General features: G+C 31.4%; 2 protein-coding genes and 1 pseudogene across 3 annotated transcripts; 1 reads left to right on the plus strand and 2 right to left on the minus strand.

Annotated features, from left to right (window-relative positions):
- Window positions 1–10,065: 10,065 nt before the first annotated feature.
- LOC114372431 (zinc finger protein-like 1 homolog) lies at window positions 10,066–14,649 on the minus strand. Of its 2 annotated transcripts, XM_028329976.1 has the most exons (10): window positions 14,538–14,649; window positions 14,369–14,420; window positions 13,898–13,978; window positions 13,451–13,571; window positions 13,233–13,327; window positions 12,350–12,421; window positions 11,295–11,537; window positions 11,015–11,123; window positions 10,731–10,917; window positions 10,066–10,475 (listed from the first exon to the last, which is right to left on the minus strand). In XM_028329976.1, exons 2-10 carry the CDS (start codon window positions 14,390–14,392, stop codon window positions 10,394–10,396), a joined length of 1,014 nt encoding a protein of 337 aa, XP_028185777.1. In that variant the 5' UTR covers window positions 14,393–14,420; window positions 14,538–14,649; the 3' UTR covers window positions 10,066–10,393. The 2 variants fall into 2 exon arrangements, with proteins under 2 accessions (XP_028185777.1, XP_028185776.1); XM_028329975.1 differs by having other exon boundaries at window positions 14,369–14,647.
- A 2,906-nt stretch (window positions 14,650–17,555) lies between these two features.
- Window positions 17,556–19,039, plus strand: LOC114372027 (annotated as a pseudogene).
- A 174-nt stretch (window positions 19,040–19,213) lies between these two features.
- Window positions 19,214–23,354, minus strand: LOC114372025 (ATP-dependent Clp protease proteolytic subunit-related protein 1, chloroplastic-like). The gene is made up of 9 exons (XM_028329401.1): window positions 23,061–23,354; window positions 21,926–22,041; window positions 21,544–21,744; window positions 21,321–21,425; window positions 21,160–21,222; window positions 20,936–21,047; window positions 20,076–20,137; window positions 19,797–19,985; window positions 19,214–19,703 (listed from the first exon to the last, which is right to left on the minus strand). The coding sequence occupies exons 1-9, from the start codon at window positions 23,242–23,244 to the stop codon at window positions 19,617–19,619; spliced, it is 1,119 nt and encodes a 372-aa protein (XP_028185202.1). The 5' UTR covers window positions 23,245–23,354; the 3' UTR covers window positions 19,214–19,616.
- Window positions 23,355–24,586: the final 1,232 nt, after the last annotated feature.

The raw sequence follows: 24,586 nt of genomic DNA on the forward strand, positions 1-24,586 counted from the left end.
ACATATAAAATAAGTCTGTGCATGTTAGCAATGTACACCGTGTTAGATTTCAACCCTTGGATTAAATAAAAATAGATCAATAAAATTTGGTGTCAAAGCTTATTAGGTTGTTATATGATAAAAAAAATCCAATGATGAGTCAAAATACTCAAAGAAATAACTTTGTTATGAGACATGATTAGTTTTTTTTTATCTATAAAAATTAAAGATATATATTAAAGAATGTATAAAATTCACATGGATTATTTAATCAATTGAATTAAACTCCTTTAATATAAAATATAATCAATTAACATTTGACACTAACACTTAAATAAATAAAGTAATAACTTTTTTTATAAAATACAAAAGTAGTCAATCTAATCATCGAATAATTTAATATTATCTTTGTAATTATATATAGGAAGAAGTCAAATTACAATCATATGTTTTTACACCAACAGTTATATTGTAAATAACTTTATATAAAATATAAATTTTATTGATTTAATTGTTAAATTCTAATTATATATTATCTTGATTGTGGGTCTCAAATTCTCTAAAAATCAAACAACAATAAAATGTAAATATTTTTTTCATATTTTGTTATTTTTAAAACATATATTGCATATATACTTTTTTCAAATGATATTATTATTTTGGCTCAGTCAATACTCCAATAATGTTGCTGCCCAAACGAAGATATCATTCTTCCTATATCATTAAAATTATATTTGAATTGATCGGTTGAAGAGTAAATTAATACTTTTATATTCAAATTCATACTATTTTCCTACAAATTATTTGGGTAATAAGGTTGATATCAACCAATGATAATAGAATTGGGTATATATGTCTATTGATTATTGTATTTGGACTCGACCATTGGCATATTAGACAATACACACTCCGTGCTGCTGAAGTAGGAGCTCAAACAAAGGAATAAAATCTTGGCACTCCACTCTCCAGGAGACCTTCTTGTAAAAATTGCAACTGTTTCTAAAGTTAAAGCAGACACTTCTATAAAAAAAATGAAGTACAAAAATTGATTCAACTTATAAATTTTTTTTTATATTCCTGTGTGTTCTAGTTGACAAGTGTATTCAAATAAAATCTAAATAACTTATCATTGTGCATTTCTTCTGGTTTTATTTATTTATATACATCGGATGGCCGTAAGAAAAATGAGATTCTGTTTCTGGCATTGCATGCGTCTGCATTTTAGATCGAAAAATATAATATGTATTCGCCTGTATAATTGATTTTTTTTTTTGTACAGAGTAGTATAATTGATCATTTGGGAGTATATATATATATATAAATTAGCCAAATAGTTTATAAACCGGCAGGCACGACTTTAATTAAAAGGCATTTGTGCGCGTGTATTTATTTATTGGCAGATTGATATTATGAAACAGCTGGCATTTGGTTACTGAGGTGTGTTTGATTTGGTTATCTTTGATTTTTACTTTCATTGAAAATGTGTTTTTGTTGGATTTTTTATATTATTTTCAGTGAAAATAAAAACAAGAAATAACATAAAATAAAAATAATAAAATCTCGTTTTCAGTATTTTCAGTTGAATGGTAAAATGAAAAATGATAATATTAAACAAATCTAAAAATACAAAAAGACAAAAAGTTAATATATCATAAATTTTCACTATCTTTATTTCATGAAAACAAAAAGTTAAAAATAACATGTTTTCAGAATTTTAATATTTTGAAAATGATCAGAAAATAAAAATAGGAAATGAAAATACAAATCAAACACATCCTTAATTATTTGTCTGATTCTGACTACTACTGATTTCTCAAGTATCTTGTTCCTTCGTAAATAAAAATGTTAGAATTAAAATGCAAATATATTTTATGATCAATTGTTAATTTCAAAGGTTGGATGGGAAAACTAGTTTCCTCGATCTTATTTTTGAAAGAGATACTCGCTCTAAAAAAAATTCTCTTAATTGAGATAAGTTACTATGTGTTTTTATCACATTCTTCACTCGTTTGATCTGTATAAAGTTGATTTCTCTTTAGTCTTAAATCTTTTTTTAGTGTGGGGTGAGATGTTTGAAAAAGAATTTTAATGATAAAGTTAGTATATGTAATGTTAATGTTATAAATTGAATGTTATTTATCATCTCTTATAAATGATGATAATTATTAGATATGTAAATATAGAAACATTATTATTAGTATTAACTACAATGATTATTAGAATCATAACCAATGATTTATTAGATATGTAAATATAGAAACATTATTATTAGTATTAACTACAATGATTATTAGAATCATAACCAATGATTATTAGAATCATAACCACATAATTGTATTGTGCATATAAAAGACTATCAGATCAATGGAAAAGGCACGGCCTAAATTATCTTACATGGTATCAGACTTGGTTTGATCCCAAACCCTAAAACTAGCCGCCACCCTTCTCTCTTCCTATCTTTCATTCTCTTTTCTCTCTTCAACCACTGCAAAACAGCCATGACTACCTCTGCTGATTCTTCCGACCCACCTCCTCCTTCCACTCCTACGCCGACTCACCCTGCTCTCACTGTCCCAAATATTTCTAATTTCATTAAGATTACTCTGAGCATTGAAAAAGGCACGTATAACACGTGGTCCGAACTTTTCAAAATTCATGCTCGAGTTTTTCAAGTGATTGACCATATCATTCCCTCTGAACCAGCCGCAGATCCCTCTCTTAAAACTACCAATCCACAGTTATGGCTTCGTCTCGACGCCGTCGTTTTGCAGTGGATATATGGAACAATCTCCGATGATCTTCTCAACACTATCATCGAACATAATTCCACCGCTGCAACCGCGTGGAATCGCTTATTCGACATCTTTTATGATAACAAGAATTCTAGGGCTCTCTACCTAGAGCAAGAATTTTCGCGAACTCATATGGAGCAATTCTCTGATGCTTCCTCCTACTGTCAGCATCTCAAGTCTCTCTCTGATCAACTAGCTAATGTTGGTGCCCCTATATCAAATGAACGTTTAGTTCTTCAACTCATTTCGGGACTAACCGATGCATATGCTGCTGTGGGATCCCAAATTCGTCATGCTGATTCACTTCCTCAGTTCTATAAAGCTCGTTCCATGATCATTTTGGAAGAAACAGCACTGCAGAAAAAGGTGTCAAACTCAGTCGAAAATTCATCTTTCATGGCATCCCACAATGACGCACCAGTTGATTCATCGACATCCCGTCCTAACCGCGGCAACAACGGTAACCACAATCGTGGTGGCCGAAGCCATGGCAGAGGACAGCGTGGACGAGGCCGAGGGAGAAACAATGGACGTGGCGGCGGTCGTGCTCCGCAACAGCAGTGGCCTTCACCATACTACCCGCATCAGCAGTGGGCTTATCCGCCGTACCCAAATCAATATCAGCAGTGGAGCTCCCCGCCATGGCAACCATGGGCTACACCACCTTGTCCGTATCCCACAGCAAGAAATCCAAAGGAACAACCCGGCATCCTTGGGCCCAAGCCGTCTCACCAAGCTCATGTCGCCAATGCAGCGCCAACCTCCTCATATGCTCCAACGGATATTCAAGCTGCCATGCATACTCTCTCACTTTCTACTCCTGATGATCAGTGGTACATGGACACCGGAGCAACCTCGCATATGACGGCTAACGGAGGTAATCTCACGTCCTACTTCAATTTGAGTAATAATATTACTGTCGGTAGTGGTCAAAATATTCCTGTAATTGGTTGTGGACATGCATCATTACCAAATTCCCTTCATCCTCTAAAATTACCTAATGTTTTACATGCACCAAAACTCATAAAAAATCTTATCTCTGTTCGTAAATTTACCATAGATAATGATGTGTCAGTTGAATTTGATCCTTTTGGTTTTTCTGTGAAGGATTTTCAGACAGGAATACTGTTAATGAGATGTAACAGTTCTGGTGACCTCTATCCCATTGCCACAACATATCTAATGTAAAATATGTAATTATTAACTGCTCCATACTATTCACTAATGACACTCTCTTATACTTTTGGTCCCAACAGTATAGTATGTAATTTTACTTTTATAACAATTACGTTAAAATCATATAATAATATTTTTTAATTGATTGACATAGTAAGTTTTTATATTAAAAATATATGGTTATTAAATTTATATTTTAAAGTAGGGATTAGTTTATGTTGAATCGTTATTTTTTTTTTGCATAATGTTATTGCCATATATGTTTAAATTGATAAATAAAATAAATGAAAATTATCTAAAAAAATATATGTTTTCAGTTAATTGCAATCGTATATTTATATTTAAACACGTGTTTTTGTTAAAAAGTTTAAGGATTAATTTTCTAACAACTAAACAAATGAAGGTTTCTTTACTGGTTAATCATATTTTTGTTTAAACTAAATCATATTTGAATTATGATTAGCGCTAAAAATAGTACAGGTGAAGTTAGACTTTACTTAAATCTATCTAACTTGATTTATTATTTCTCGTTAAAGTCTGATTTGTTAAATTGTTATAGAATTTTTCTTTACATTTAACCTAACCTTTTATACAAGTCTGGTTTGACCTGTCATTCTATGCAAATATTTATTTCATACTCAGAATTTAAATAGATCAATTAATGAACCTATCCAAACAAACCCAAGGCTTACGGGCTAATGAGTTTATAAAAAAAAAAAAAAGGAATAATAGATAGTAGATTTATGAGCTAACAAGTTCATCACTAAACAAGCCAATTATAAACTTCCACACTAAGAGACTATCACACTAAAAATGGTTAAAATCATAAAATAGAATGCATTTGTTAACCATTAAAATAAGTCTTAGTCACAAAATAATATTTTAATTGCTAAAATGATAATATAATATTAAATATTATCCCTTTTATTAAAATAATATTATATATAGATAAGTTAATTAAGTGGATGACCATGGAGAACCTGATACTAGGGGATGCTGAAACACAATACTATGATAGGATGGAACATTCATACATGAGTTTTTGTATTATTTACATAATTTTTTGAATATGTTATTTTATATTATTTTGTTGCTTAGCTTGTTTCTTTTTGTAAAAAAAAAATGGATAATCTTGTTTTGGATTAGAGATGCTTTCATATCCTTATTTGATAAGTTTTTAATTTAGTGACTAACGTGAATGTGAACTCTTTACCCACGTGAGCTCCTTTATATTTATAGAATAAAATTATTTTAATTAATTCTGTATTTTTTTATGTATAATATTATATAAATATGTATGTCGGGTAAAGGATGTCACACATAACACATGTCTCATCACACCTTCTTACTAACACATTATCACTTCTCATATATATATATATATATATATATATATATATATATATATATATATATATATCATACAATAACAGTCTTCCAACATTTAAGACATATAATCATTCACTTATTGATTTGGTTAATAGCATAGAACATGTGATCACATCATGGGAAACAAAACCCCTCATTCAAATTCAAGAAAACATGCAAGAATTAAGAATTATCAAATTTTTGGGTTTCTAACATTCAAAGTCAAACACTTAATTATACCATCCAATTCGCATGAGAGTATCAATTGATCCGTCAAACATGAGCAATTCGTAGTTATCATTGTGCACGCAAAATTAAAACACATAAAATATCCCAAAATTAACTCTTATTTCATCCTCTAAGGATTCCTACACATGTTCACTATAAGTCAAATTGCGATAAACTCATCATTTACTTCTAAGCGTGTTCACGTGTGTAGATCGACTCAAGTTTTTCCTTTGTTTGTTCTGCTAGAATTTTCAAGCGTTAGAGGGAACGAGAAGAGATTGAAGCCTCAATTTCATTGTATTCATGATAGGTTTGAGTGTATGCAGGGAAAAAAGAAAAAATTTTGGGAGAGAAAGAAAGGAGAATGTAACTTGAGAGGAAAAGAGAGCGTAGAAATATATCGTTTCTATTTATAGCTAAGGTATTATGAACTTATTATTTATTCTATTTTTCTTTATTTTATTATTTTATAAAAATGAACTATATTTTACTATTTCATTGAATAAATAATCAATTAAAGCATCCTTTTATTTTCTAAAACATCATTTTACTCTGTTTGTTTTCTAATAGTATGAAACCCTTATTTTAATTAACACAAACTTTTTTCTCTCATTTATTTAATTTCTAAAAACTCTATTAATTTTTTAAACAAAACTCTTTTTATTTATTTTATGAAAAATGAGGTGTTACAAAGCTAACAAGGATCAATTGTGCATATGTGCATATGAAATTTTTTTATTAAGAGACAAAAATTCACTTAAATAATCTCTAGCTACATCTTTATGATTAATCTTATGACTTTCAATCATGAGAATATCTTACTTTTTAAAAAGAAAAATGTATACCCAATTCATGATCAGATATTTAATAAACTTTTTAGATATAATTACCTTTGAAATATTTTATTTTCAACGATAAAATCATCAAAAGAATTGAAAATTTATATTTTTTTAGTACAACAAAAAAATATGGATATCACACTAAAAATTGTCTAAATAAAATATTTAATAACTATAAATTAATAAAAATATATTTCTTATCATATTTTTCGCATATTTAAAATATAATAGCTTTCACATATTTTGCCACAAATTAGTCTTATAAAATGTAAATAAACCAGTGTAACATAGGAGCATTTATTTATACTATTATTATGTATGAAAATTGACTACAATAACAATATTAAATGTTATATATATTAAATTTACTATGTAATTAACTTGAACAATTATATTTGTATTTATTAAATTAAATATAATATTTATCAAATGTATATTTTATCAAATATATATATATATATATATATATATAGTAAAATTATTTATATTCTTGGTAATAAACCCCAACCTCAATTAGTTTAGAATTGAAAGAAAGCGCGTGGAAACATGGATAAATATGGGAACGTGCTGTCCACTGCTAAGTCGTGGCTTCTCCAATCAATAATCTCCAAGAGACTACCTAGACCATAAAATTATTTAAGCAACTAGAATAATGTAATTTGTAATTGTACGAAGTCGAGAATCACGTGTGAATATAAAATGGGTTATTACAGGTTATTTTATTGACTTTTTAATTTGGGGTTGATACTTGATATCATAAAATATTAATGATAAATAATCATATAAATTCAAATTACTCAAAATAGAGTCAACAATTAATTTCCCAATAAAAGAAACAAATAATATATATATATATATATATATATATATATATATATATAAAAGTTGTGATATACTGGATATTGGTTGATTTACAATAAATATTAAAAATTCCACTAAAAAATAACAATAAGGATACTGACATATCATAATATTTTCTTAAAATATATGGTCATACAAATTGCAAAACGTATAACAGATTTTTCTCTCTTTGTATTCAATCAATAACTTCAAACAAAGTTAATATAACTTCTCTTAAAAGAGTCATTTTTATACATACAGTTTAAAATCAAATGTTGGTCAATATGAGCCAACTATTTACTATTCAGTGTGTGTTTTGGCACGCGTTGAATGAAATTCCATATATTTCCAAACACTAAACACGATTATATAAAATTGAAGCTTTTGTGTGGATAAAAAAAAAAGGAAGCTTTTACATTGAACGAATTCTAACACCTAATTATTCAAACACACCCTTAGCAACTATTCCAATTTTTATTAGTTAATGTATAATTAGGCTGGTTTGTCCATCGGATTATATAACAAATTGACAAACGAGGGATAAACATTAAGTTAAATAATATTTTCTCAGATTTTTTTTCCAATTAATCTTGGTAGAGAAATGTTAATAAATTTCTCACTTTCCACCTAGCTCCTATCCTACCATAGTTTTTTTTTTCTTTTCTGGAGTTGGTTTGCTTTTTACTGATATACTTGCCCTAATATTAGACATTGACACTCTTGTTTTTCAAAGCGATAAAGTATGTGCATGTTACCCAACTACAAGTGAAAACCAATCTCAATGCAATATGAATGAACTAACATTTCCTTTGATTTGATCTTTTGTTGGGGTTGAGGGTGGTTGGTGCATAAAATCAACCAAGAAAAAACTCCTAACCGAAGGCCATGCATGCAAGTCAATGAAGGCAGAAATTATATTAATTTTGATCTTAGTATGATGTTTGACTTCAGTAGCTTGAAATAATATAACTCTTTGTTTTTTTTTTAATTGACTTTTGATTTGTCCAACCATTTAACTCTAGATAATTGGATGATTTCAACTACTATAATGAATAGTAAGTCTAAAGGAAGAAGTCCAGCCCGAATATCCAATTTAATATCGGATTGAATTTGATAAGCTCTTCTGCTGCTTTCTTTCTTTCTATTTGACTTCTAGAATGTAAACTAAGCATCATATTTGGTTGGAATTTTTAAAGGCATTTGAATTACAAGGCGAAGTAATACAATTTAGTACTTGATTTGACTTTTGAAATTAAGTTCGTAGCTTTGACTATGGATTTTCGCATATGTTTAACAAATTATATTATAGAAGGTAATGATGGTATCATGTACGAAACTGAAATGTGATACCACTGGTCAGATCAATAAACATATCTTTTAGTTATCGGTGTGCCAATTTTGAGAGTTTTTTTTATACTGTTTTCCTTATAATCTAAAGAGGACGAAAGGTTGTACCGGTAGCCAATACTTATTTAAGATGTATAGCATTTGACTAAAAGAAACACTTATTGTAATTTTCCTTGGGCCCTCTCGTGCTGTATGCACATTATTTTAACTTTAATACTATCTTATAAATAAAAATGTCCCTTTTGCTAACCGTTAAGGAATCAAGAAATAGTTTTACTTTTGAAGCCTTGAAGTATAAGTGTATCAAAAGTAACCAATTAAAGTCAGTCTAGTGGCGAAAATTTGGGATAGATAAATGAGAGCTTAGGTTTGATCCTTAGTATTATCATTGTACAAGAAGAAAAATTATTATAAAAAAACTTTACTTTTTACTTAAAAATTTTCATTTTTCATTCATTAACCATTAGAACAAAACTGTTTCGTTATTAGTACTCAATATGATGCTCTTATGATTGTTGTAGTTGTGGTGTAACAACCCCTACGTTGTTCATTATTAGCATTTTATGAAAAATTCATCCAAATTAATTGATTGAGTATATATGAACAAAAAAAGAATGTGTGAGATTCCAATAAGCAAAACATGATTTAAGACCACCAAAGATCAATTAGTGTGTGATTGTTTCCGTTTAACTAAAAGTTTCAAATTCGAGTTTTAAAGGAAATTTTTTATCATCTATAATGATTATATATCTGATTCCAATAAAATTATCTCCTATAAAAAATAAATAATAATGTAGAATATAACCAAAACTAAATCATCTCCAATTACACATGATGGAGCCCACAAAAACCTTGAGTCTTCCTCTCTTATACCTGAGAGATCCAGTACTAGAGAGAAAATGAACCAATATAACCTCATGTAGACTTTACAACGTTCCTCTTCGTATTACTTTATCTCATTGCTTCATATGATTTGGTGGCTCAAATGAATCGTCCAACCTACCTAAATATATCCCAGTCGCATAGTTTTAACATTACTTGGCAATTTTTTTATGGAACAGAAATTAGAAATACTGCCGTTAGCATCCCATTTTGTCGTTGCTAAGAGAAATTATTAGAGAATTCTAAACTATCACTGCATTGCAGATGATCATGTTTTCATATTACACATCTATCAAAAAAGATGTTATTAATGCAAACATAACAACTTGTATGAGCTTGTTTTGTATTCCCTCCATTTTAAAATGATTGATGTTCAAAGTTTTTTCACCCAGATTAAGTAAACCAATATTTCAAGACAATAGTATTTACTAGGAGACAATTTTACTAAAATCCTTTTACTCTCTCAATTTCAATAAATGTTCAAGTCTACAATATTTATTAGAGGACAAAATTAAAATAGATATTTTAATATCTTTTTAAAAACTGAAAACATCAATCAATTTGAAATGGAGGGAGTATAAAACAACCATAGATATACGCGGGCCGTCTAGCAATTGATTTTTGAAATGGTGGAGACAACTAATCCAATTAAGAGAACAATATTTAAATCTGAATATTATGCAATTACATTCCAAGTGGACACCAAAACTGAGGGCAAAGAGCAAAGATGGCTGACTAGGATTTTATGTAACATGTCACTGTCATAGGCATTCCAGATGAAAAATTATCAACAAACTACAACTTGTATGTTTGCCAAGACTGCGACTGGTCCAAATAAAGAAGCCAAACAGATATAAGAAGCAACAGTAACCAGCAATATTGAAAATAGGAGCCGCTGAACATCTCCAAACTTTAAGAGCACTCACTCCATGGCATGCAAATTTATTCATCATTATGAAGATCATCCCCTGGACCCCGTTGTGCTAGTCTGTAATACAGTATACCCATAGTTGCCATGCAAGCCCTGCAAATGGATCATAATAACTGAGTTTATAATAATACACGGCAGAGGAATGAGAGCAACAATATTAACTTTCCTTAAAACTGTCTACAAGTTACCTATATACTACTAACCCAGTTGTTTACCCTAAACATCTTTCCTCATTAGGAACCACCAGTGATTCAAACATAACTTCAATTGCTCAAATCTCACTTACTACTTTGGTTTGGATTACTATTTTATTATATAATATATAATGAAGAGAAGCAAGAGCTATACATAATAGCAATCAGGAGAAGAATTTTTCTGGGGTCCATCCTTGATGATCTTTGATGCCTTGTACGGCCTTCCGAGGTTTCGGCTGCATTTGATGCATCTTTCCTTGGAGGTGCAGTCACTGGTAGAGTAGGTAAAGCAGTAGACCAGAAAGGAAGTAAAGCTCTAAGAAACTTATGGTGGAATGGACCTACACTTTCGAAGAAGAAAGTTCGAATAAACAAATATGTCAAGTATTAATCACAAAATTTTAAAATATTAAAAAATCATTCAAAAGACAATATCACCTCGTTTTGTGTACTTTTTACGATTTGCATCTTCATCATCAGCATAGTAAGAAATTTCAGAATTCTGTCGTTCAACGTGGACTGAGCCCTTCCTTGTGGTGGCACCAGGCTAAATTGTTTGCAATAAGAACAAAATTATACAAGATAAAATACCAAATACATGAAAGAATTTTCAACTCGCATTGTAATAAAACAAGAGAAAAATCAGGCCTATTTATTAAAGTTTAAGAGGACAGAAAAATGAAAACACAATAAAAGTGCACTGAATATATCCTCTTACACCAACAGGACTTGAGTTTTTCAAGAAATCTCCTGCTGGATTAGCACCATCTATCTCCACAATATCTGTCACTGAAAGTTTAGGTAGTTCTGATCGAGTTGTAGTTGAGTATCCATCAACTGAGTCTGAGTTTCCATGATTTTCCCTACTAATCAACGGATCTGAAGCAAAAGCAGGTGGAGGACTTCGTGATTCTGTCACTGATACAGGATGATTTCCAAAAACATTCTTCTCCATACCAGACTGCACAAGAACAGATTAAAACCAATTAGAACTTTATTATATAATGAGAAAACAGACGAGCAAAATAACTCTAGGTGCCAAGATAATATAACCCACAAAAAAACAAAAAAAAAAGAAATGGAAGTGTGCATTTATATGATTTTTAAGAAGGCATCTTTTTCTGCAGTAATAACCAACAATTTACCGCCATCTTTTTCTGCAGTAATAATCAACAATTTACCACCATCTTTTTCAGCACAAATATTCAGTACTGTCCATTTAATAAAGAATCAGACATGGTGCCTTGAAAGAGCTTTCCAGATAGTATCTCATAACCCTTAACATCACCCCTTCCCAAGTGAGCATGAAGTCGCTGAACAAAAACTAGATGGGCATGAAAGAGAAACTAGTAATATTAACGTATATGTGTGCTCATTGCTCAAAGCATTTTACAAGTAACAAATTCTTGTGATTGCCTGATTAGTTAAATTAGTCTTGACACCATAGAATGTGGCATTCCATTTAATTTCCAGATGATATTCCATTGTCCTCGGCTAAGAATGAAGACAGACAAAGACCCAGGACAACAGGGATTCTCTTAACAATAAATTTTACCAATATAATTGTCAAGTCCCAATTCATTCATAATCTATAATTGATGATCCATAATTGTGGTAATGGAATTTTCATTCTAAAATAAATAGCAATAAAAGAAATTGGTTTATGACAGCAAACTTGTTCTAGTTTTTGTATGTCAAGAAATATATACCCTACTATAATCTCAAACAAGCATAAAAGTGAGCCCACCATATACTGCCCATTTCAAAAATCACCTGCATGATAGCTTCCTTCAACTTGGAATGAAGACGTGATCCTGAATCTTTCACACTTTTAGGAGGCCATATCTGTATGAGATATTTCATCAAATGAAACAGAAAAAAAGAGTGAGAACTTTTCCGTACTAGAATCTGAAGAAAGTTTTAAAAGGTAAAACATAATAACAATAATAGTTGAATAAGTCACATGTATGTAGCTAATACTTAATAGAGCATCTATTTCCAAAACATACTATAATTCTACTCCACTAAGCAACTACTTTCATGAAAACTGACAAGGTCCCTATGACAAGCCATTAAATAGAAATTTTAAAACAAGCACTAATGAATGTTTTCTTTTTATTTTGAGGAGTTGCACTAATGAATGGTTATCTTTCTGGAGTTACTATCTACATCTCAAAAATTAAGAAATTTTGTTTTAAAAAAGAATAAATAACAAGGAGAGAGAGAAAAAAAGGTTGGGAATAGCATGTCATTTTCTTTTCACTGTTAGTACACAAAGTTCTAGGCATCTAAAACACCATGAATCAAACTTAAATTTTTCACATAGCTAGGCAAAATCAACAGACAAAATTTCAGTTCTAAGATTAGTTTAAGGTTATAAAGGAGACACTAGGTTGTTACTAACAACCGCCTTTATGGAGTTCCTATATACTCTCGATGATTATGAAAATCAAAAAGAGAGAAAAAATAAGTTGTTGCTTTTCTTTCCCTGTTTCTACATAAATGCTCAGGGAATAGAACACTATAGACCATATTTTGAAGTTTGAACATAACTGGACAGAAACCACATATTGGCTTTCAGTTAAAAACATATACATCAATAAACTACTTCAATATTTATTATAGAAGAAAGAAATCACTTGAAGGTAAATCTTACTGAAGTAGAACATGAAGGACACGCATATCCTGCAGGGGCAGTATGTGGAGGAAAACTCTTGATATGCGAGACCAAGCAATTTGTGTGGATAACATCTACATACAAAATTTATAATATGTAACCAGTGCAAGCTCAGCCAAATTTATTTCAAAGGAATACATAAGCAAAATCACATAAGGCGTTGTTGTTGTTGTTGTTACATAAGCAAAATCACATACGCAAGCAACCCAGTCGAGTTGTTTGAGATCCATCCCCCTCTTCCAAAACAGACTGGCATTGGCAGCATTTTGGGGGCCAATCATACTCCCCATCTATAACCCATTCCGAATAAGTCCGGACCTGTGAAAATGACAAAACAGACAAAGCTTAACCCTGGAAACTCTACGGCTCCATACATCAATATTTGGACAAATTACAAATCCGCATGATCCCCAATAAAACTCAAGCTAAAACTAGAATCTGAAGTATCGGACCAAGAAACAATGACAAAAAGTAATATATTAAACGAAAAACAAAAATCAACAATACTGAAAGAGGAAATGAAGGAAAGGTCGAGAGAACAAACGAGGCAAGGTTAGCATAAATTGAAAATGAATAATAATAATAATAATAATAGTAATAATAATAATAATAATAAAGATACGAATTGAAGAAAAACAAATTACCACGCAGATTTGGTGCTCCGGGAAGCAGATACATTCCCCACAGACAGGAACTTTGTGCACGAAGCAATATAACTTAGTAGCCTAAAACACCATATAAAACACACAACACAGCATTAGCTCCAATTCAAAGCAATAAAATGGGAAACAACTAGCATAGCTCCCCAAGATAATCAAGAAATAAAAATCACATGCAACAACACGCCAAGACCAATAACTTGTATCAATTCTATGCTCAAGTTCAAGCACTTGTTTCCATCACCCATATGCATAAAAAAGAATGAAAATGAAAATCAAATCAGGAAAAATGCAAGAGCACGTAGATCACCAACGGTTGATCTGAATTGACAAAACCAATCGGATCTACATACCCAGCTAACAAATCAAGCGTGGTTGGGCAAACGCAAGTCAGGGTTTTGGAAAGAGAAAGAAAAAGGCGCGAACTGTAAGAGAAGAAAGAGAAAAGAGCGGAACCTTGCGACATTTGCAGACCACCATTGCATTGAGGGGTATAATTCAATTGAATCTGATGTGATTCAGAAAATTTTATTCAGGTGGATTTGGAAAGTAAAACTGAAGCGAAGAGCATGATCAAATAATCGTAATCACGGAGACAAAAAAAAAAAAAATTGTCTTGATTTACTGAAATTATTGCTTGTGTTGATAATAGGCTCAGCTCACTGCGAAACAAAAACCCCTTTCCTGCGTTTGCAATTGAGATCCGTTTGAGTTTTTCTTTTTTCTTTTTCTTTTTTCCTTCTGTTAATTAATTATTTCCATAACAGGTGTAGAAAAATAAATCCAAAAAAAAAAAAGTCTAGAAGCCGGGTTAGAAACATGGGCCACAGCATTCGCTACTAGACCAAATAGACGACCAAAGTTTCTGTTTTAAGATTCGTAGAACAAGATATGAGATAAATTGAACAAGAATTGTAAAGAAATTTTTAATTTTTTATAATTCTTAAACATTGTAGTTACGGTTTAAAACTTTTATTATGTTAATTAAAAATGCAAAAATACGTCCAAGCTAATGAGTACTATACTACTATTATTTTGTGAAGGTTTTTATGTTATAAATTATTAACAAAGATTAATTTTAAAATGAGGGAAGAACCAAAGTTATCCAAATTTAAAATTTCAAAGACTAAATTTTAAAAAATTATAACAGAAAGAACCCATTTCAATTTTAAAAAGAATAAGATAAATGATAAAATGTTTAATTTAGCCTAAATTTTATAACATAAAGAACCAAAGTTATCCAAATTAAAAAAATTATAACATAAAGAACCAAATTCAATTTTAAAAAATAAGAAAAATGATAAAATGTTTAATTTAACCTAAATTTTAATTATATAAAAAGTATTTATATTGATCATTATGTTACACAACATCAAAAACTAGTTTAATAAGATAAGTTAATTAGAATTTTACGCATGTAAATATAAATGCACTGTCACTTAAAATTTTGAAAGTATTAAAATTTCAAAAAAGTCTTCAATGTATAATTTGTCTATCATTAAATGAGTAATTGCACTCGGATAACAAAATGTAGGTGGTTAATAATAATAATAATAATAATATATAAAGGAAATAATCCGTTTTCGTGTGTACACATTTTATGAGTGATTTTTGCCCCTGAATTGTTCAGTTGTTCAGGTAACTGCATGTACACTCACACACTGAAAATGTGGATATAATTGGAAATTAAAAAGTCTCATTATTCATCTTTCTCGTTTTCCACTGCAGTTTTTTGCTCTACAATTTTTTTCCATTTTATCTTTAACCGACAACATGTAACTGCACACACTCTCCAACCAGCCTACGTGATCCTTCACATTTTCTACTGTCCACAAATGAAGGAGTTATAATACAACTTCCGCATGTTGTTCTTTTTCTATTTTTTATTCTCTTCTCTCTCTTTGTGGGCAACTTCTGTCCTCTCACGTAGAAACTGGTAACATTTTTATTCTTTGAATCAATTTCGATCCGTTTTACTTTCTCTATTTATTTCTTTAGTTTTGTGAGAACTGTATCCACCCGCTCCATCAATGGTGGAACTATGGGTTGCTAACACTACAATTTGTTTATTTCTGCCGGCAAAGTTTGAAAAACAGTGTATTATTTGAATTTTGAGTTTTGCAATTACATTGCATGATTGTGATCGTTGCATATTTGAGTGTTGAGGGGTCGTGTGTTTTTCTTTGGAGTATTTTGTTCTGCGTTTGTGGTAAATTGTTCTAGTTGTTGTTGTTCAAGGAGTTCAGAAACTTTTTGACAAGGGGGAGTGCTCCGAAGTTCGGGTACTAAAATTTTGCTATGGAAAGTTTTGGGTCGGGTAGAACGGACACTCTTATTCTTAAGCGATTTGTTTGGCCTCATCGAGGAACAAGAGTGTTTTTAGGTGGTTCTTTTACCAGGTAAGAACTTTAATTACTGCATACTGTTTCTTACAACAGTACTTATGTTGTAGCCATTTCCATCTCAGTTGTGCATTATAGAAGATGCTAATAAGTGTGAGGGTGGCTGTCATTTTCATTCCTTTTTTGGGGGCACTTTTCTAAGTTTTTGTAGTTTTGATATATATTTTTTAACTCTATGCTAGCTAGAAAAAATTAAAATTTATTCACTATTAAACCTATTTCTCTGATGATGTGTTTCCCATCCTTTCATCTTCAGTTTTTTCTCATGCTTTCATTTCTCATGTCGGAGAGGGAGCAAATCTTTACATTTAAACACTAGCCTTCTTCTAAATGTGGTATGGCATGCCTCCAATACAATTCTCATCAATGTCCATTTCGGTCGTTGAAGGTTTTGATTTCCAAGTTCATGTCTGCGTGTGTGTGAGGAGGAATAAGAGAGTCGAAAAAAAATCATAATCATTGCTTGCTCATTTTTGCATAAACGGATCAATGGGTGTCTATTTGTCTGAGTTATGAATCCTTTCTTCTTCTTCTTCTCCTCATTCCCAAATCCATTTTTTTTCTTTCTCTATGAAAATGTATTTATGTGAATAAGGTGACACTGTCCGAGAAAACCCTCGAGCTACTTTCTTTGCCTGATGATGGCATTCATAAATTACTTCAGGAGTTATACTCCTTGATATCGGTAAATTAAATTTAACCATGTTGAATTATATTCTTCATCTAGCTATTTATTTTTTTATCTAATGAACTTTATCTATTTGTTAATAATCCTAACTTTACTTTATTTTGTTGATACTAGATATAGGTTATTTTGAAAGCATTTTGTCAAGTTTACACGATTTTTTAAAGCATTTTTACTTGGTTTAATTTCATTTTTTTGTATGGTTGGGTTAAGCATCCATCTCAGTTCAGCTTTATTTATTCATAGCGGGAAAAAATATTATAATATTAAATTTAACATAATAAATATATAATAACAAAATAAAAATACGTTATGTTTATATATCCGCTAGTAGTAATAATAATAATTTGCCCTCCGTCAAAAAAAAAATACTAACTCTGTCAGATTAAGAAATATTTTTTTATTTATAAAATAGAGTTTAATATTTATAAACTCAAAGTATCATTTTATTTTTGAATTAGTTTGAACAGTTACTCTGACGCTGACGCTCACTACACTAGGCTCCGTGACCAGTCTTTAAGCTTTCTAATTTCAACAACACAGCGATCACCTCTTGGTGTCCTCATGAGACAAGGTACGTATCATATCATATGCTCCTCTTTCTCAGTTTTCATTTACTCAGGATATATGCACTTAGTTCTGTTGAAGGGCGGGTTGTGATGGAATTCTTTGACCTCTCAGAGGCTAGCCAAGCAAAAATGTAAATACTTCTTTGGGTATCTCTATGTTTGCCCTTCTTAATATGTTAGTATTTTAGTCCATATCATAAATAGCATGTATTCATCAACTTCTGACCTTTGTGCAGATATGCTTTTAAGTGTCACAGAAAATCTGAGGCTGGAAGGGACATAGTCTATCCTGTGAATGCAATTGCATTCCACCCCATGTAAGTGTTTTAGATTTTGGAGTGCTCTGTCACCTTGATTATATCATCTCCTTAAATAAGAAGGCACTCTGTGAAGAAGATTTTAAATTGCTTGCTTAATTGTTTCTCCACGATTCACATTGTCAATACTCAATAGCTTGCTTATTATTAAGAAAATTTTCTTGGTGAAGTACAGATTGTCATCCAAAATAGAGGAATAGATGTTTTTTCACAGTTTGAGTATATAAATACATGGAGGTTGTAGATGAGTGTTCTGTATTGCAACTACCCAGAATCTTTAGTAAATTATACTTTCTTGTGTTCCCTCTCTATTCCTCCCTTATCCCTACCGTTTCAAGAGCTCCAAAGATGAAATGCTGATTATTTACCTTCTAAATAAAATTTGGAATTTGATGTTGTTCATGTTAGGGTTACTAACTCGTGTTGACTTAATTGTGACCATCAAAATGCCTCTTTGCAGATATGGAACGTTTGCCACAGGAGTTTGTGACGGGTGTGTCAACGTGTGGGACGGAAACAATTAGAAGAGGCTATACCAGGTTTTCATTTCGTTTTTGCTTTGAGTAATTGAGTGACCAGAATTTGCATATAGCAATTTCAATTGCTAAATTTCCGTTTTCCGTCTTCAGTACTCAGAATATCCTACCAGCATTGCTGCACTGTCGTTTAGCAGAGATGGACGCCTTTTGGGCTTTGGTTGTTGCATCAAGTTACACATTCGAAGAAGGGCCTAAAGCAGGAACTACAGCGGAAGCTCTCTCTCTCTCACTGTTCAGTGTATATCTCTGGAATACGTGCTAGTTGTATGTAACTTGCTCTTTCCTTATTTCTTATACAGCGAGGAACAAGATGCTATCTACGTACGCAATGTGAACGAGATTGAGGTCAAGCCAAAGCCCAAAGTCTATCCCAATCCTCCAGCGCGATTCCCAATGATGGCCTTTTCGAAAATAGGGATTTCTTCGTTTTTTGTTTCTACTGTTTCACTTCCCTCTCGTGAAGGCCAAAAACATGTGAACTATTGTTGTGAAGCACTAGCTTATTTTGTAGTTACAAATTGATAGTCCAGATTTCCTTCTAATTGTACACTACGTGCAAGTATGTCTATTGTAAAGTATAAATGAAACTGACAATATAACCTCAAGTGTTGTGCCTCTCCCACAATTTTTGAACTTATAGCTGGAAAATGCTTGTCATCTCATCATCATGAAAGGTTAACCAACAATAAGAATCCAGTTAATTCTTTGTAGCTCAAGAGCCATAGTTGCATTCAATTAATTGTAAAACAAGTACTGCATAATTTTGAATGTCAAGGCAAAAAAGTCAACTACTATGCAAACATGATGTTTCTCTGAATCAGCATATTTCCATCCAATATTATTGGGTTACATATAAAATCTCATTCAAAATGTGAAATGAAACGGTTGACGAGAATGCAGCCATCAGATAAAGTCCATCACATTGCTAATGGTTCGATATTTACAACTTAAGAAATATGGTCACTTTCTTTAGTTGTTGAAACTAAGCATAAGTAATTCAAATATAAGTATTGAACAAGTCGCCCAACTGCCAAGATACAGATATCATACAATATCCAGAGAAATTTTCCATATGGCCTTGATGTGAGATAGCTTTTTGACCTTTATGCCAGGCGTCAACTTAAATTTAACCCGCGAGCATCCTTTGAAGGCATTGGATTTGGAGCTGAATAAGTGGCCTTATGCTGTGTGATTACCTAAATCCTGAAGGAGCCGCTTGAGGATTGCCACCACCTTGTCTCCTCATAGCTCTTGATTGAGCAAGCATTTCATCATAATTCTGATCCAGAAAGTAATCATAAGTATATTATATAATATGCATGTTTAATGAGAATATCAGAATAAACTATTAATAAATAGCAATAATTGTTACCCTCTTCTCAAATGCAACATCCCTTGAACTGGAATCAATTATTTTGTCAGCAATTCCATAGTCTATAGCATCCTGTGCTTGAAGATACTTAGGCCTCTGGACATCTTTAGCAATTTCTTCCTTTGATTTCCCTGTCCCTTTTGCCAACAGCTCAATGTAATACTCAGTATTTGCCTCTAGCTCTTTTGCCTGTATGTGTTTTGCCAACATACTTGATATAAATATAATGGCTAAATAATTGAGAGAATATAAAGAAGAGAGCAAACAGGTAGACAGTACCTTAATCCACATGTCTATAACAGCACCACTTGATCTATTGACTTTTGGGAGATATAATTTTGCTGCAGTAGCAAACAGTTTAAAATCCATGTTAAGAGAAGGCAATGCTAAAAAATCATAGTTTATACATCCCTCTATTCCACATAATTTAATAATTTATAGTTTATACAAAACATATGACCAGTTATCTTTCTACCTTGTCAATTGATCAAAACTATCAACTGACAAGGAAGAAATATCCCTAACTATGTAGAAATTTCTGGCCACAAAATAAAAGTACCATCAGCAATTCAGCATTGAAGGGGGGCAAGAAAATCTATAGCCAATAAAGAAGGTTTTTTATGCAAATCCAATCAAGACATGTTTCAATTTGTTTTTCTAAACTATAGTTGTATGTTTGTGCACAAAGTATTGCAGAAGATGATAGCATTACATAAAGACCAAATTCTTTCATTTGCTCCTTGAAAATCGGGATTTCTTTTAATCAGAACTATGGCTACCCTACAGTTTCAAAGTACAATATTGAGTACTGGGGTTTCAGTTCACACAGATCATAACTCTACAATCCTTGCCCTAGGGATCCAGAAGAACAACAATTTGATAAACTGATCTTCCGGAAAATACTTCTTAACAAGCATATTAGTAGCCATTTGATCAGAAGGTGTAATATGTGATGACAAAAGAGATGATTGGAAAATTATAAATCAGTAATTCATTGTTTATTCTTCAAATATAGTCATGAATCAGATACTAAGTACACGTTCTTGAAGGAATCATTTGTCAGAAGTTCCAAAATGCCACAAGAAGCAATTGAGCAAAAAAAAAAACAATTCAAAAGTTTGCATAGATATGATTCATACTAGATGAATTTGGCTGTACAGCACGATAACCCTTTGTTCCAAGCGACAGAAGCATTGCTGCTTGACCAAATGCCATGCCACAATTCACAGTATAAACATCTGCTTTGACATACTTCAGGCAGAAAGAAAAAAGATTAATTAAAAAAGATTAGTTCAAAGAGATAAGCAATATTCCAGGCTTGAGGTGGGATAGGAGTGGCACATGATTCATGATAAAAACTTACAGACATCATATCAGCTATGGAATATGCCTCAGTTTCTGATCCCACGGTCTCATTCTTCTCATTCTAAACAACGAAAAAGGGAAAGAAAAAGCAATCATATAAATCAACACCTCATACATTACAAGGGAAAATTTTAGGAAAAAAATTCTCATAACACTTACCAGAGTTCCAGATGAATTAATATACAGGTAAATAGGTTTGCTAGGGTTATCATAATCCAACCACATAAATTGAGCAACAATAAGTTCTGTCACAGCTGGTACAATCTGTACAAATCATAAAGACGTAATTAGGAACATCAAGATTGGGATAAAAGATAGCAGATAGATACCTATATGCAGAAGCTAGTAGGGGGGGAACATGAGTCATCAGGGCGATGCTTACCGGCATACCCAGATAGCATATTCGAGCATCCAAGAGCAAAGAAGGCAGATCTGGTGGAGCAGTTTTTGGCCTTCCAGTTCCCCTACCTCCTCGATACATACTAACACTCATGCTGTATTTTGAAGCATCACTTTTTCCCATGCCAGATAGACTCCACATTCCACCATTATCCATATAATTCTTGGCAGACGAGATGCTTTCCTGTCACAATGATTAAAATTAAGAGCACTTTTGAACAAACAAATATGCTGTGATAAAATTTGGGTGCTTTGCAAAATCAACTCCAAAATCAATAATTACTAAATTAGGTTATAGATAGGCCACTTTGCTATTATAACATCACAGCCAGTTAGACAGTAGCAAGGATATATGTGGTGAGAACCTCTGTAACTCTTTCAGATTGCTGACGGATAGGATTATCTTCTGTCATGAACATGTCCATTTGTGAAGGAGAAAGGCCATATAGAGATTGAGGTGCATTCTTGTAGTTTTCCATCACTGCATATAATAGGAGAAAATAAAAAATAGAGGTTAGCCACCCAACTTTAAACTTTTCAACCGAACTTGAATAAGAACCTTTTTAAGATTTTTATTCGGGAAAGTTGTACTCAACCTCCAGAAACTTTCATCCAAATTAATTTAAGAGCACCAATTTGAAGCCTTATGTTTCATAAACAACTTTACCCCTTTGTTTTTCTATAACATTTAGAAACACCAAGAGTTTAAATAAATCAGTCAAAACTGACAATTAAGATTCATATTGTTACTTTCTAGTGTTTACTAACAGAATTCATAGTGTCTCTTTATTTTCTTTTACTACAATTTATGCACAAAATTTGCAATCTGTCCTACTAATACATTTCAAAAGACAAATCTATATGCGTCTTGTCAGAAATCATTTCAATTTAGGTGAAAAATAAGTATCACTTGCATTGTTACTCAAAATTTAAGGACCTGGGACTCATGCCTATGAAACTTATCAGGCATAAATTATAAAATTCAGACGTTGAAGCACTAAATTTGCTTTGAACTTTGGACAAAAACTTCAAGAAGGTAAAGTGTAACTCAACTTGAGTTTTTAAACCTTTCGAAGGAGGCAAATAAGCAAGCGCATACACTCACTCAACAAGAAATGCACGAAAACAGAACAACTCCATAACAAAACTTATGGGGACCAAAAATTATGACAAAAGCAAAACACTAAACAGTAAAAAACACTACGTATGTTCCATGCCCTTCTGCCACTTCAATTTCAAACATATGAAAAACTTAATTGAAGAGACTCTGCAACCCACATAATTACACAGTAAAGTTCTCAAACAAATAAAAAGCACTAAAATCATTCATACCCAGATTACAAAATTTCATCTTGTTTCATTTTTCTGCTCTAGTTTTTCTCAGAAACCACATAATTAAATGTTTTCATGAATTTTTTTGGCCTAAACTAAATCGAACAGAGCAAATAAGCATTAGGCAAGATATAAAAGAGAAGGAACGAAAGGTGAAAAAAAACTAACATCCATCTTTGAGATTTTCCTTTCTGAACTGTTTGGGGATGTGGTCGAGGGAGCACTTGGCAGAGGAAGAGTTGAAGCGGCGTGGTGCCACTCTTCGAGAAAAGGGAAAGAGCTTTGTTCCATGGAGGAAGGAAGAATCGTGGAGGGAGGGCGCAGAGAGTGATAAGGAGAGAAAAGAGGACATGGGTGCACGCAATTGGAAACCAAGTTGCAAAATTTGGTGTGAATGGTTTTGGTTCCTACGGCGAGGGAAGATAGGTGCGCGAGAAGCTACTATCCAGTTCGTGTGGTAATCGGGTTCGGGTATGTTTGGAGCTTTTAAAATTTGTGTCGCATAAGGTAAGTGATTTTTATTTTTTTATTTTTGGTATCACAGTAAATAGAGTTGAGCATCAGGATAAGTTTATCCCACAAATCCTAAGCTTATCTTCTTCTTCTTTTTTTTTTTTTTTTGAGTTTGCACATAGTATGCTGGCTTAGACGCACTTGACAAAAAATATAAAAATAAAAATTAAATTTTAAAATGTAAATTTTGACCTATTTTTTTAAAAAAATAACTATGAATTTTCTAATTAAAAATTATATATCCAAAATGGAAATATAATTTACATTTTAAACTATCTATAAAATATTTTTTTACATCATATTTGCTTAATTTATAACTGTATATTAAATCAAAATATTATATCAACATTCATCAATCATTAAATTATATAAATAATACTTAATTTTTATACTTTTTATTTTACTTTGTTTGTATGGCTTATTTATAAGTATTATATTTTTTATATTAAAATATAAAAAAAATTCCTAAAGACCTATGAAGTCCACATATAAAGTCCATTTAACTCGCAGGTTAAGTAAGATAAACTAAAATGATAATAATTTAAACAGACTCAAAATATCAATGCTCGAATGTCATGCGGGATGTGGGTTTCAGGAGGGGGGTCCAAAGACCTAAGCTCATTTGTCCAACTATACCCATTGTTAGGACCTTAGGCTAGTTATTACCGTAAACTTTGATTCTTTGGATTAGTTATGAGACTAATCTTTAATTGAAATTTAATTATATTTAAAGTTTTTTGTCTCTCCTTAAAAGTGTATTTTGTGAGGATGAAATTCAAATTTTTTCTTATAAACTCAGTTTGTGTTGCCAACCAAGTTATACTCATTAGATAGGTAAGTGAATTATGTTACATTAGAGAGAAAACTAGTTAATATTATACCAGAAACATTAACTCTTAATATTAAGTTTATATACATTTATAATAATTTGAGAGAATTTAATTAAAATATATTATTAGAATACATGCATAATAATGTTGTGTAATACGTATAGATAGATAGATCGGTACTGATGGTGAATTATTTTTAATTTTTATTTATAGATGAGTTCAATTTAATACAAGTCATAAAATTGAACCAAAAAATAAAATATCAAACAATGTGAAATAATTCTCCCAAAAACAATATGAAGTAATTATTTTTTTTTTAATTGAATGTGATTTTAGTGTTAAATTTCTGTA

Source organism: Glycine soja, chromosome 10 (genome assembly GCF_004193775.1).
Source record: "Glycine soja cultivar W05 chromosome 10, ASM419377v2, whole genome shotgun sequence".
Taxonomy (NCBI): Eukaryota; Viridiplantae; Streptophyta; class Magnoliopsida; order Fabales; family Fabaceae; genus Glycine; species Glycine soja.

What these genes read in the sequence shown, in the direction of transcription:
- LOC114372431 (XM_028329976.1), bottom strand. Translation starts at nt 14,392, where the DNA reads ATGGTGGTCTGCAAATGTCGCAAG. An exon ending in AAAACTCAAGTCCTGTTGGT is followed by an intron (nt 11,124 to 11,294) that starts GTAAGAGGATAT and finishes CAAACAATTTAG; the next exon opens with CCTGGTGCCACCACAAGGAA. An exon ending in CTTCTCCTGATTGCTATTAT is followed by an intron (nt 10,476 to 10,730) that starts GTATAGCTCTTG and finishes ATCCATTTGCAG; the next exon opens with GGCTTGCATGGCAACTATGG.
- LOC114372025 (XM_028329401.1), bottom strand. Translation starts at nt 23,244, where the DNA reads ATGTCCTCTTTTCTCTCCTTATCACTCTCTGCGCCCTCCCTCCACGAT. An exon ending in TATGCTATCTGGGTATGCCG is followed by an intron (nt 21,426 to 21,543) that starts GTAAGCATCGCC and finishes TGATTTGTACAG; the next exon opens with ATTGTACCAGCTGTGACAGA. An exon ending in TGTACAGCCAAATTCATCTA is followed by an intron (nt 20,138 to 20,935) that starts GTATGAATCATA and finishes TTGCTACTGCAG; the next exon opens with CAAAATTATATCTCCCAAAA.